The sequence below is a fragment of the Hemicordylus capensis genome, chromosome 1 (assembly GCF_027244095.1).
Source record: "Hemicordylus capensis ecotype Gifberg chromosome 1, rHemCap1.1.pri, whole genome shotgun sequence".
Taxonomy (NCBI): Eukaryota; Metazoa; Chordata; class Lepidosauria; order Squamata; family Cordylidae; genus Hemicordylus; species Hemicordylus capensis.
In genome coordinates, this window is record NC_069657.1 from 306,448,491 (window position 1) to 306,462,905 (window position 14,415).

Here is a 14,415-nt window from a genome sequence, read left to right on the forward strand (position 1 = left end):
GTGGCCATGCACCTGGCGTGGCTAGAATAATTGAAGTTTTCACGGGGCAACAGCAGGGTGGGGTGGAGTGGTGGCACGGCAGGAGGCCCCCCTGGACCTTAGGGGCCAAAGGCCGGGTCCCCAAGGTCCAAGGATAAGAGCTCCTCTGGTATTTGTCAAAGTGTTACCATGCAGGTTCTTCATATCAGCATCTTAGATAGCAAGCTGTGTGTGGCTTTTAGAACTTCACAACTATATTTTCTAAAAGCATTGGTGCCAAAGTATAAAACAACCATTGACTCTTCCCTGCTACTATAAAATAGCACATGATAACTTCCTGATCTGAAGGCTACAAGCATGTCATGATGCAGTCAATATACCTATCACAAATCCATCTCTATTATTATTATTGTTTCTTGTTTACACAGTCAGACAGGTGTTATTGACTGGTTTGTTTTATCCAGACATCGAGTCCTTCCCAAGGACCTGGGATGGCTGAATTTTATTGTCAATTGTTATAGATATCGTCGCAGAATATAGGTTGTTCCCAGTAAAGCTGCTTTTTGTAATTGGCTGATGGTGATTTCTGTGTCCCCTATGGTGCTGAGGTGCTCTTCAAGGTCTTTTGGGACTGCACCCAGGGCGCCAATGACCACTGGGATTATTTTGGTCTTTTTCTGCCACAGCCTTTCTATTTCAATTTGTAGATCTTTGTATTTAGCGATTTTTTCTATTTCTTTTTCTTCTATTCTTCTATCCCCTGGTATTGCTATGTCGATTATTTTGACTTGTTTTTCTTTCTTCTCAACTACAGTTATATCTGGTGTATTGTGTGGCAGATGTTTGTCTGTTTGTAGTTGGAAGTCCCATAATATTTTTACATCTTCATTTTCTTCCACTCTTTCAATTTGATGGTCCCACCAATTTTTGGCTACAGGTAGCTTGTATTTTTTGCAGATGTTCCAGTGTATCATCCCTGCTACCTTGTCATGCCTTTGTTTGTAGTCAGTCTGTGCGATCTTTTTACAACAGCTGATTAGGTGGTCCACGGTTTCATCGGCTTCTTTACAAAGGTGGCACTTGCTGTTTGTGGTGGATTTTTCGACTTTTGCTCTTATTGCATTTGTTCTTAGTGCCTGTTCTTGCGCAACCAGTATTAAACCCTCTGTTTCTTTCTTCAAGTTGCCATTCTTAAGCCATTGCCAGGTCTTGGTGATGTCTGATTTTCCACTTATATTGTGGAAATATTGACCATGCAGGGGCTTATTTCTCCATTTTTCTGCTCGGTTCTTGACTTGTTCTTTCTTGTAGGCCTGCTTTGTTTCATTGGTGTTGAATAGTTTCTCATTATTGACCATTTGAAGTGCATCTTCTTCACTGTCCTTGATATATTCTTCAAGTCCTCTTTTCTCCTCTTCTACTATTTGATGGACTTGCAGCATTCCTCTTCCACCTGAGCTGCGAGGGAGGTATAGCCTATCAACATCACTGCGGGGGTGCAGAGCATGATTGATGGTCATTATTTTCCTGGTCTTACGATCTAGCGTCTCTAGCTCTGCCTGGGTCCAGTCTATTATTCCTGCACTGTATCTGATAACAGGTATAGCCCAGGTGTTTATGGCTTGTATGGTGTTCTCGCCATTGAGTTTGGACTTGAGGATTTTTCTAACTCTCCTGATGTATTCACTTCCAATTTTTCTTTTAACTTCAGTGTGTGCGATGTTATCAGCCTGGAGAATGCCCAAGTATTTGTAAGGTTCTTTCTCTTCCAGGTTCTTGATGTTGCTTCCATTGGGCAGTTCTATTCTTTCTGTTTTTATTTTTCCTCTGTTCATTATTAATGCAGCACACTTGTCTAGTCCAAACTCCATTGCTATATCGCTACTTAATATACGGACAGTGTTTAGCAGTGATTCGATTTCTGACTGGGACTTTCTATGCAACTTCAGATCGTCCATGTACAGCAGATGGTTGATTTGACTTGATGTTTTAGATGTTTGGTATCCAAGGCCTGGTTTGTTTAGTATTTGTGAAAGTGGGGTCATGGCGATTACAAACAACAGAGGGGATAGTGAGTACCCTTGGAAAATGCCTCTTCTAATGCTAACCTGTCCAAGTATCTCGCCATTGATTGTTAACTGTGTACTCCACATGCTCATGGCTTTTTTTATAAATATCTGAATGTTTTTGCTGACAGCAGTTGTTTCTAAACATTTTAGTATCCATGTGTGAGGCAATGAATCGAAGGCTTTCTTGTAATCAATCCATGCAACACTTAGATTTGTTTTTCTTCTCTTGCAATTTTCTAAAATCATTTTGTCAATCAGCAGCTGGTCTTTTGTGCCTCTGGTGTTCGGGCAATTTCCTTTCTGTTCAACTGGAAGCTGTTTGTTAGTTAATAAGTGTTGCATCACTTCATCTGCTATTATTCCAGTTAATAATTTCAACATGGTTGGCAGGCAGGTGATCGGTCTATAATTACTTGGAACTGCACCTTTTGCTGGGTCTTTCATGATGAGATGAGTTTTCCCAGTTGTTAGCCATTGTTCAATATCACCTCCTTGCAAAATGTGATTGAACTGTTTTGATAGTTGTTTATGAAGGCTTGTTAGGTGTTTAAGCCAAAAGCCATGCAGTTCATCGTCGCCTGGAGCAGTCCAATTTTTAATTTTCTTTGATCTATTACTTATTAATTCTGGTGTTATTATTAGATCTTGCATTTGTTGGTTACATTTTTGACCTCTTTCATCCAGCCTGCTTTTTTATTATAATCTATTGGATTGTTCCATAATTTTCCCCAGAATTGCACTGTTTCTTCTTTATTTGGTGTTTCTAGGTTTCTTGCCGTTTCACCTTCTATGCTTTGGTAGAAACGTCTCTGATTTGACTGGAATTGGAGATTATTATTATTTGATTTCATATATTTTAATTGCTTTATGCTGCCTTTTCATGAACTGGATTCACAGTGGCATTACGAAGTACTGTAGGGGTTTTGTGTTCGCTGCCTTTGTAAGCTTGCATGAAACTGAATGTGGGTTGTGTTCATTGGCATTGTTAGCACACGGCACATGCTCCCATTGTTTGGCTGAGTGCCCTGAACTTATTGGCTGCCTGCTCATCCCTGACCTTTTTTGGAAGTAAGAGACAATGGGGGGGGGGAATGCTCTGAGCTGGAACTTTTCAAGTGCTCCCCATTATTGCCTTCTGTCATTGAGCTTCCCCACTCTATGCAATTGGGGTGGAAAGTGGGAGGGACAGACCTGCACACCTTCTCCGCATTCCCTCTGTCTCTGTCTCATCCCATCCCATAACAACTCAGTTGTTGGGCTTAATGAAGGGGGGGCAGTGGCACACCCAAACACAGGATGTGCCTATTGGCATCCCAATTGCTGGGCATAGTGGAGGGCCAGCAGGCAAACTCATGCACAGCAGCAACCCAGCAGTCAAGAGTGGTGGAGAGGCAGCGAGTGACCCTCTGCCCAATGGTAACTCAGCTGCCAGGCCTGGTGAATAATGTGGTGGGCAGGCCTTGTACCCAGCAACAATCAGCAGTTGAGCATGTTGGAGGGAGCAGCAGGATGACTTCGGTGCTGTGGATCGACTATGAATTGTACCTACTTTCAGGCTTAATTAATCTGCAGTTTAAATTTAGAACTGATCCTAAAGATTATATTAGAACTAAATTTATGTATATAACTTGCTTTAAAACTTGGTATAAATTTTAAGTCTTTCACAACTTCAGTATCTAGAGTGCTGCTCACACAAGCCTCTTTCCCTGCCCCCTTCTCCCCACTAAGGCCCCAAGCTCCCTGAAAAGCTATTCTGGAGGATCAAAGGACATGCTCTTATATGCTTGATAATTTTCTCTTCAATAATGCTTTCTGTCAACTTACCAACTTACCCAGAACAGATGTGACTGGCCTGTAGTGTGGATCCCCTCTGGATCCCTTTAAAAAAATATTTTGTCCTTGGTTCCTCCTTTCTTCAGCTCCATATCTCTACCACCCATGGTTTCTTATGGCCCCTGTTTTTCAGCCCATAGCCTGCTTTGTTTCACTACCTCCAGCCATCCTGTCTTGGCCAAACTCCCAAGGAATCTCCCTTCTTCCCCATAACATCCAGCTCCTCCTGACCTTATGTGCTATCAGGTTTCTTCAGAGTCTACTCTTGCTTCCATTCTGTTGTATCTACTACAAATATTTTAACAACATTGGAAACTTTGCAGAGATTCTGGAGTTGGGAATTTTTATGAGCTGGACTGTTTGTAACAATCAGTGTCAAATCTCACTGCCACAGCAAAGTAAAAAATGGATTGGAAACTACTGGGGTGTGTGTGCTATACACATGACAAATTATGTATATTTTAATGAATTAAGTGGAAATTATTACACTCTTAAGAAACTAATAGGTTGTTACATCATGCTAGCAAAGCAGTCACCCATAGTTGCTGCCTGCTATTAACTTATTAACTTACTGAAGAAGATCAGTTTCTTACAGAGTAAAAACATGGGTGATTTATTGGGGGTCAGAAATCAAAGGTGGGTCACCACTTTGTCAATATTCCTGTGTTTAATTTATTTTTAGTATACAAGTGATTCCGTTCCATTCTAGTGTTCATCATGAAAGGATAACAAATTAGCTACAGTAGCTGTCATAGAACAGCTTTATGCTGAACAGGGAAATGTTTTTTACCAGCCAAATAAAATATAAATCCTATTCTCTGTTTCTTTGACAAACTGCTTAATAAACTTTTTCAAGCACTTTCGTCTCTGCTGCATTCGGTCATGAACCCATAATCATTTCAAACCAACAAAGGGTAACAGTGATAGCCTGGAAGTTCATTTCTGTGAAGGCTGTAGCACCATACGTGTTTTCGATAGTGTATACTCATTATTCTCTTGGTTATTATTTCCAACAGTGTGGAAATAAGGGCCTATGAGGGCTCAGTTCAATTAAAAATATTTGAAAATAAAAACTATAAAAATAAAAACACAGGTACTTTCCATCTTAGCACGGACCTTAAAAAAAACAGATCAAATAAATTTTTTTTTACAATTATTCTAAAAGAGGCTGCAGTTTTTATTAATTCTGTAGAAGACAAGTTCCACAGACACTGAGCCTTGTGAGAGACAGTAGTTTTTAAATGATGTAAAGGGGTCGTTACTGCTATTGTTACTCATAGTGAGGCAGTGCAAGAAATCTTGACTCGGGGGCAGAAAATTTGACTAGTGCCCCCTGTGGTGATTAAAAAATACAATAATAAACTAAATAATAGGCAATGCACTGACCTTTAATAATAATCCAGTGTTGCCTGAGGCAGTCTCTCTCACCCCATATAATTATATGAGGAGCCCTGCACTAATTTCTTTTGACCCATTATCCCCTCTGGTCAAACAGATTTTGCAGGTTTTGGAGCACTGCAAGATACAAAACAAAAATGTGTCCACATCACAAACGAGGATGGCTCTGCATCATACCAAATTTAATTCTCTGGGGGAAAAGAAAAGAAAAGATTGCCCGACTGTATCCTGAGGGCTAAACTAGATATGATGTGGGAGGTTGTGCTCAGATCTTCCATATCTTTTTCTTTGGTTAAAAGCAGCTGGAGTGGAGGCAATTTGGATTGGGGCCATGGTGCTGGAGGAGGGTGGTTGAACACTTTCCCACCCCATGCATTTTCAAATGAAATTGCCTCTCCTCAAATTCCTATTAGCCATGGAGAGGTGAAAAGCAAGTACAACAGAGATATAATCCAAGTAATCCCATGTAAATTGCTACCTGAATAATTCTAAAGTGCATATGGAAGAAAATTTCTAGCCTAGTCCTCTCCGTTGTGCTTTTTTAATGAACTGCCACCTACAGACTTGTAGATCTGATCTGTACTGCATGGAGATGCAATGATTTAAAAAAAAAAATTCTAGATGTCACAAGCAATGTATTTCATTTCAATTCTTGAAAAGAATACAGTTGTATTCTAACTGCTTGACATTAATTAGCTAGCACTGACAAGCATTTGCTTCCATTTTCTGTGCTGCTGACTTCACCAGCTGTGTTTCTTATTTGTCCCCTTTTAGGAGTCTGTCATGATTGTTGTCTTTGGTTTTGAATTTATTGTACGCATCTGGTCTGCTGGCTGCTGTTGTCGATACCGTGGATGGCAAGGAAGGTTGCGATTCGCAAGGAAACCATTCTGTGTAATAGGTAAGCATCCAGCCATGGCCATTATAAAACTACAACAATGTCATCTGTCTCAAGCCCATGTTAAAACCAGAAGAGTAGGATTCAATTTGCCATTCATATGATTTAAATCCTAGGTTAAATTTGGTTGTGATTTTGATGGGTAAGTATGTTTTCCATATTCACCTATGGAAAGAAAACAATCTCACACATGCCTTGGAATTTAGTACATGTATCTGGTCTGCTGACTGCTCAATACCACAGAAAGCAAGAAAGGTTGTGTGTCTTCCCTCTTCCCACAAGTGACTATGGGAAGCTGATAGCACTTGTAGCTCCTAGATACAGAAGCACTGACAACTAGTTTTTTACCAGGAGGTTTTCCAAACGGCAGTTTACTCTAAGGATGTAAATGGAAGCACGCGGGGGAGGCTCGAAGGCAGTGGGGGGTGCTGCTTTAAGAGCGGGGGAGGGTGCACTTAACCCTCCAGCTGCTTTCCCCCCCAGTGTCAGATACTTCCGGTTATATCCAGACAATGGGGGCAACGGGGCGGCAGGAAGGTACACTGCCGCCCCAATGGGCATTGACAAAAACAGACACTGGCAGGGGGAAAGTGGTGGGAGGGGTAAGTGCACCCTCCCCTGCCCTTAAAGTTAGACACACACACACACTGTCAAACCAGCAGAACCACTGGTTCTTTGAACCGGTTTGGAGGCCCACAAATGGCCTCCGAACCGGTTCCATGCACATCCCTATTTTACTCCTGCTTCACAACACTTAGGATAGGGGTGAGTTCATATAAGGCAGATATTTACAGAGCCTTCAGTTCAGTGCTGTTCATACAGCCAGTGGCATTATTTGGCTTTTAGTTTTTTCATGACAATTGGCCCTTAATGTGAAACAAGCATCTTACAAATGCTGCACTTTTTTTGAGTGTTGAAAACTATTGTGTGGTATACTCTGGCATTTTTGCAGAGCCATTTGGTATTACAGAACTGCCATGCAGTGCTGGCTAGATGCTGCAACTCTGCTTTTGCCTTAGAGTGGCGAATGGGCTTTGTTTGAAGGAGCAGTTTGGTTCCAGTATAAATTAGAGTGAGTTTTGGCATATTGGAAAGATGAGGAAACAGGAATACAGTTCAAAGGCTTTGCTTGCTTGCTTGCTTGATTGATTATGTGCCGTCAAGTCGGTGTTGACTCTTAGCGACCACATAGATAGATTCTCTCCAGGATGATCTGTCTTCAACTTGGCCTTTAAGTTCTCTCAGAGGTGCATTCATTGCTGTTGTAATCGAGTCCATCCACCTTGCTGCTGGTCGTCCTCTTCTTCTCTTTCCTTTAACTTTTCCCAGCATTATGGACTTCTCAAGGGAGCTGGGTTTTTGCATAATGTGTCCGAAGTATGATAGTTTGAGCCTGGTCATTTGTGCCTTTATTTAAAATTCTGGATTGATTTGTTCTATGATCCATTTGTTTGTTTGTTTTCCTGGCTGTCCATGGTATCCTCAAAAGTCTTCTTCAGCACCAAAGTTCAAAAGCATCAAGGGTAAAATGGGGGTACAGAAGGCAAAGGTTTGGTTAGGTGGTGCTATCAGTCTTAGCTGGAATTCTAACTTCTAACTTACTGGAAATAATTTAGCTAAGGTCCCAACTAAGAGTAAATAAGATGACTAAGACTCTTGGATCAGCGCCTGGCTTAAGGCTTGCCATGAAAACTGCTTGGAAAGTGGAGAGGAAAAAGGAGGGAGAGAAGGGGCAAGGAGGCTTAGAAAGGCAAGAGGTTAGGTTACCTATCCTTCCTGGGTAATTTGGTGCATTTGGTGCATGTTGCCAGGGAGGCCTCCTCATGGGGCAGGAAAGTAGAGAAGAATGTCGAGGAGCAGAGGGTTACAACACATGTGTGTGAGAGTGATCCAAACAGATTCTGAGGCCTTGTGCTTCGTCCAGAGATAGATATACCTCAAAACATGACCTGAGGCAGTTTCCAAGCCATTCTGCCTACCCAGAAAGAGGTTTATTGCTATTCAAACTTAATGATTCCCGCCCAACAAAGGCAAGAGGAAGCTATGCAGATGTGGTGTACATGTTGAATAGAGCTGTTCTTAACTGACTATCTCTAAGACCAGGATGTCTTCCAGGATGACAAGAACAGGATGCTCCAATTCCCCCCCCCAACTTTTTTCCAACTAAAATAGCTTTTATGGGCCTCTCTCCTTAGTTCTTGCCAACCAATGGCAATGACGAGTTGGGAAATGTTCCACTTATCTGCATTACCCTCGAAGAGTGCTTTACATTTATCTTTTTAGATAAGGAGATTCCTCCTTTCAGTGAGTTACCTTTGAAGTAGGATCTGAATAGCCAGACATACCTCATTATCAAGTGGTTGGAGCATCCTTTTCAGTTTTGTTAGCTGCTTAACCTGAAGGCATGCTGCTGGCGCAGCCTGTGCTTATCGACCCATTTGGTGCGAAGTCTCTTGACTGGGCAGGGTAAAGTGTGTACTAAGATAATGACTGATGAGCCAGTGTGGTTAACATTTGAGTAGAGCGGGGGTCTTCATGTTAACCCAAAATAGGGCTTACTGGCAACAGTGGAGAGAGCCTGCGGATAAAGTGGATAAAGCAAGAAGGAGATGTGGCTTCCTGCCTGAGGGTGGCTTTGGGGAATGTTGGCTCTGCCCACCCACCCTCTCAGTTTCTTACCAGGCAGACTTGTTTCCTTTCCTTCACAGTCAATGGACAAGCACACTACACAGGTCAATCCAAAATCCATAGCAGCTGTCACACTCTTTTACTGATAAAAAATATCAGTTAAAAATATCAGACTATCAGATAAAAAATGGCAGCAGAAATACAGAAGCAAAAATACAAAATGGTGTCCGCAGCCACTTTATGTAGTTCTAGCAATTTTGCTCCCCAATCGCAACTGGGATTACTGTTCTCTGAGCATTTTCCCTCTCTCTCTCTCTCTTTTTGACAAGGTGTTCCCTCTAGTTTTTTTAATCAGTGAGCAGAATGAGGTTGCTTCTGGGCGGTAGTATCAGGGAGGTGTGTGCACATATGCATTATTATGTGCCACTATAGATATAACATGCACGCACACAAATACTGAAGTAAAGGAGTATATTTTGCAATTCTGTTCTATAATTGGGATGTATAGCTTTGTAGTGCTAAACTAAGTATGCTAGCTTTTGGTTTTAAGTCGAGCTTTTAGTATTCCATAAAGACAACATTTATTCTGTCTGAACGTTTCTGAAAGTTGTGTCATCTTGATATAGTGAATGGTGAGGGAATCTAGCACTATTCCCCAAGAATTATCAAAGTTATATAAGTGACAGAGAAGATAATATAGTACAACAAACAGGAGTCTAATGCACAGGTCAAAATGAATCACTATATCGAAAAGACGCTACTTTCAGAAAAGCTCAGACAGAATAAATCTTGTCTTTATGGAATTTTAAGAGCTCAGCTTCAACACCCAAACAAAAGCATGTCCAAGAAAAGCAGAACGCCCTCCCCCCCCACTCATTCCATTCACTCCACCTGTGGGGAGGGCACCTTAAGCACCAAAGCAGCCAGGGCATGGGTGACAGAGAGGGATGTCTGGAGAGCAATGAGCATGCCAGAAGAGAGGAAGCCCAGCCAAATAAGATCACAGGGACAGGGCCACTGCTTCTAGCACTGGCGATGATCCCACTACAGTGTTACTGGGTTGCTCCCTCTTTGTTACTGCTGCCTTGGGGGCCAGCTCCAGGAAGTGCAGTCACCTCCACACGCTGCCGTTATCTCAGCAGGCAACGTTGCTGCAACAAGGCACTGGAAACGGCCTCCCTCTGCCTTCTCCCTTCATAAAATCCCACTTGCCCATCCTGTCCCAACTCGTCCCACTGCTCCCTGAGGGTGGAGGGAGCTGTTGCCAGTGCAAGGGGAGAGAACTGAGCGAGAGGCACCAGGGAAGCGTGAAGAAAATGAAGCCTCAAAGAAAATAGGCCTGTTTTGTGAATTGGGCCCCTGACGCTAGGAGATTTCAGGAGTCCCTCCAGCCACCTTCCTTCTCCCTCCTCCTCCCCACTTTCTTTCTTCTTCCCTTCCTCTTTCTCTCTCTCTTCCTCACACGGGAGGGGCTGAGGAAGGAAGGAGTAGCTCACCAGCAGCGTCTTTCCCTCCACGTTTGCCATTGGGGCAGCAGGAGGGGAGAAAAGAAGGCGCGGCTTGACTCACCTCCACATGATGGTGGGGGGGAAGGAAGATGTGGATGGCGGGGAGGTTCAGTTCATCTTCTCCCCTCCATCTCCACCTGCATGCCATCCCACAGTGCACAACTGGAAACAGTTAAAAGGAAGGAGAAGCACAGTGCAGCGTGGATTGGTGGGTACAAATAGGAAGTGTCCTGCTGTACTTGTATTCAAGATAACATGTGAATAACTGTACCTGCAAACAGACCAGTACTTATGTACACAGATTGTACACCAGCCAAGGCTAAAGGGTGTAAGTGGTGAATATAATGTGTGAACAGAGCTAGTATGTTCATTCCAAAATATGTTGAAGGTATATATTGATATCAAACCAGTGAAAAAGCCTTTTACTCATGAGCAACAACATGTGATATCAGAAATAAAGGAATCTTAGGTTTTGCCTCTTGTATTCCTATTGTTATCTTCTTGAGAACAACAGCAGGGATGGGAGGGAGAGAAGTTCTAGGGAAGTCTCCACTCAAAATGCAGCAGAGCAGTCTCTTTGCTATATTTTGGAAGGTGCTCGATAATAATATCTGATAATAATATTGCAATATCATCAGGCGCGCCATGAGGCATAGAACCCAGCATAATCTCTCCTGTTAAGGTACCTGATAAGGCTTTGAATCCTCTCAACCCCCTTGTAAGCCCCACTTTCCCAAAAAGGTACCTGTTGGTGGATGAGGGCTGCTGCCAATGGACTTGTTAGGCAGCAGCACTGTGGGCAGGAAAGCTCCTGAGATATATAGTTTCCAAGTATAATGAATTCTGCTTAGCCTGTTTCTGGTGGGGAAATGCTCAAGGCATAGAATGTTGAGGTAGGGGGGGATATGAGAAAGGTGGAATGTTGGGGAAATGGCAGTTGAGATGGGTCAGTGAAGTCAGTGGGGCTTGGGATGTGGAAGGACTATTAAGGTAATAGGTCATATTTGGCTATGAGTTGCAAAGAAATAATGCAAAGTCATTACTGAAATGCAAATAATGCAAAGTCATATTTGACTATGAGTATGCACAGAAATAATCGATCATATACACAAACACCTGTAACAAGTACATCTCCAAATTACAATGTTTGTGTCAATAAACCGGAGTTAAGTTCTAGGTAGTGACTTGTTTGTGTGTTCTCCCCCACCCCGGATACACATTTACCCTAATGTGTTGCAAATAACACAGTGGGACTGTGAGAACTCCCAAGTAATCACCATTAAATTATTATGGAGTAAATTTGTTATGACTGTACACTAAGGCCATACTCTGAGTTAAGGAGTGCTTAAGCTTAAGTGCACTGGCCCATATGTTGCACAGTGTAACGCAGGTGTGGTGCTGAGCCACCCGCACTGCTGCAGGCTTGTAGTGATAGATATAAGTTTATTCAGTCATTGACCAGCAAACATTTACAATGTTTGTAAAAACATATTTTACAAATAATATAACAAAACCTGGCCATAACAGAGATAATATCAGTTTCCACATTAGTTAAAAGATAATTTAAATAAAATTCATCAGACGGGCCAGGCAAATTATCTAACATAGGAGATATAAGTCTTAAACGAGGTTCACTATAAAAATCACAATAAAGAATAACATGCGAGGTGTTCGGGGCATATGTACCCCAACCTTAGATCCAGAGGTACCGGCCCAGAAGTATATGGAATTCAGGCCTGTGTCTGATTTCATTTTATATTAAGAGTTCAATTAAGTGCCTGAACTTGAGGTGAACATGACACCCAGATCTCATGACTGCCTGGTAAATGATTTGTAAAGGCAGGGGTAATCTAGCATTGTTTATCAGTGTTTGTGGAATTCACAAGAGACACAATGGGTCAGGCTTAATTACCAGTCTCACACTGCTGAAATTAATCTGCTGTCCAGTAATCCCCTTACCTCACTGACAGGATGCTTCTGCCTTAGTCAAATGTGTTGATTAACTCGCCTCACACATGTACCCCTTTTGATGTTACTTTAAATATTCTTTTGTTATAATTACAGACTAGATAGAATGTAATTGCTGTCTCACACAAATAGAGCTAATTCTTTCACTAACTCCTGACTTTTAACATTCTTGGGACAAGGCAGGAGAAGATGTAGATTTGTTTTGGGGAATGACAATAGAACAATACTCTTCTAACAGGAGAGACCCTGTTTACCCTGGACTGACCAAATATCCTGAGCTAATTTTGATAATTAAAAGACAATAGATGCCTTTTGTGATCCAGAAGACTCAAATGAACATCAGAGGATGGAACCACTATAAGAAGGAGTCTCTGGACATGGCAGATGGGCAGTCTTTTGCCTACTAGCAATCTTGTGCCTACAAGCAAGATCTGCTCATGAACAATCCAAGGGTTTGCTGCCCAAGCCGTGGGGCTAGAGGCAGGAACTCTTGCCATGGGAGAAGGGACTGTTTGTGACTTCTGCTGCCAAATGAGAAGTCAAGACTTCCCCAACCATGGTGCTCTGACTCTCAGCCTTGCTCTGAGCGAACTGCATGCTTGATCTAAAAGCTCCTGTCTCCAGCCAAAAGCTTCTCTCCTTCAGCTGAAAGCTCCACCATTCTCAAGCCTCTGATCCGGGTAATATGCCTCCCCACAAGCCTTGGATCCCTCCATCCTTTCCCCTCCTTCTCCTTTCCCCCCCTCTCCCTCTACTAATTCCTGATCTTCCCAGCCCATGCCAGCCCTCAGCCTTCCTTACCTCCCCCCTTTTTCCATCTATAGCTGAATTGTATTAAGATTTAATACACACACATATGTTAGTTAGGAACACTGGGTGAACACTGGGATAGGGTTGAAATACTGTTAGTAATACTGATAGAATGTTCTGCTTTCTGCTCAGATTGATGTTATTCTTTCATACTCAATAAAGCCCATTGAATCATTTAGGATTGGTTTGATCTCCTTTCTTCCTTGCGCCCAGATCCTACATGGTCACTATATAATCAGGCCTGGACCACAACAGAGGTGGATTCTATAACCTCTTTGCCACATGGGCAAAGTTGTAAAAATAGTGGAGCTCCCTTAAACCTGCCATCCAACACTGCTGTAGGAAGAAAATTTAAATGTGCTAAAGTGAGGGCTCATCTAAATTTAGGGACAAGCACCACGTCAAAGTACTTAGCTGGTTTAAGATTAATAGCTTGACTCCCTAAGTATAAACTCTGCTTGATCCATGCACCTTCTTGTTGAACTTCTATATCAAGGACACGTTGCTTAACTAACTTCTTGGCTTGCTCAATTCCTACTGTATGCAAATCCTCTACGGCTTGTAGTGAAGCTTCAGCATTCTTACACATTTGTACAAGAGCACAGATATTTGAAATGGCTCACCCACACTCCAGAAACACTAGTTAGATCAGGAACATGCTGCTGACTGTCAAGGGATGTGTTTCTGACCTAAGTAGAGCTTCCAGATTGTGGGCGTGCTGTTTGAAGTATGCAAGGCCACTGATGCTCCACTACTGGCCTGCGGAAGCATGGGTGAATCAACACTGCCTACATAATGTTGCGAAACATGAGGACCGCTGATTTAATGTTGTTGAATTCTGGCCTAAGTCGCTTTCTTCCCAAGTGATTTCTAATTTTCCTGCCAGCAGCTCTCTTAGGAATAATGTCGCCAGTATGATACAATTAAGCGGTAGAAGTGTTAGAATTCAGAGACCTAGGTTTCAGTCAAATCATTGTCCTGCAAGCTCTTGGGCCAATCACTCACCTACCTCATTGAATAGTTGTGAGGAGAAAATGGGAACAACTATGCAGACTACCCTGAGACCCTTGGAAGAAGGGGGTATGTGACAAAATACATTAAAATGTGAAATGCCTGACACATGAAGCTACAAAAAAAATCTCTCTTACTTTGCTCTTTCCAATGCCAGCACCGATTTGAATTGTGTACTTTAAGCAAAAGCTCAGCATGCACAGTTTTGAATGTTAGGCTTTGAGGTTGTTCTCATGTGCAGGATAACCCAGGCTAAGGATGCTCATCCTGGCTTAGGCTGCACGTGAGAACCACCAGCATCAGGCCCAATCCT

General features: G+C 42.5%; 1 protein-coding gene across 12 annotated transcripts in view; it reads left to right on the forward strand.

Moving 5' to 3' along the window:
* KCNQ5 (potassium voltage-gated channel subfamily Q member 5) overlaps positions 1-14,415 on the forward strand; it is a 576,092-nt gene that overhangs the window by 425,970 nt on the left and 135,707 nt on the right. For all 12 annotated transcript variants that reach the window (XM_053286867.1, XM_053286878.1, XM_053286866.1 and 9 more), the window contains one exon: positions 6,054-6,180. In XM_053286867.1, the coding sequence (XP_053142842.1) occupies positions 6,054-6,180 (127 nt within the window). The remainder of the gene's footprint in view (positions 1-6,053; positions 6,181-14,415) is intronic.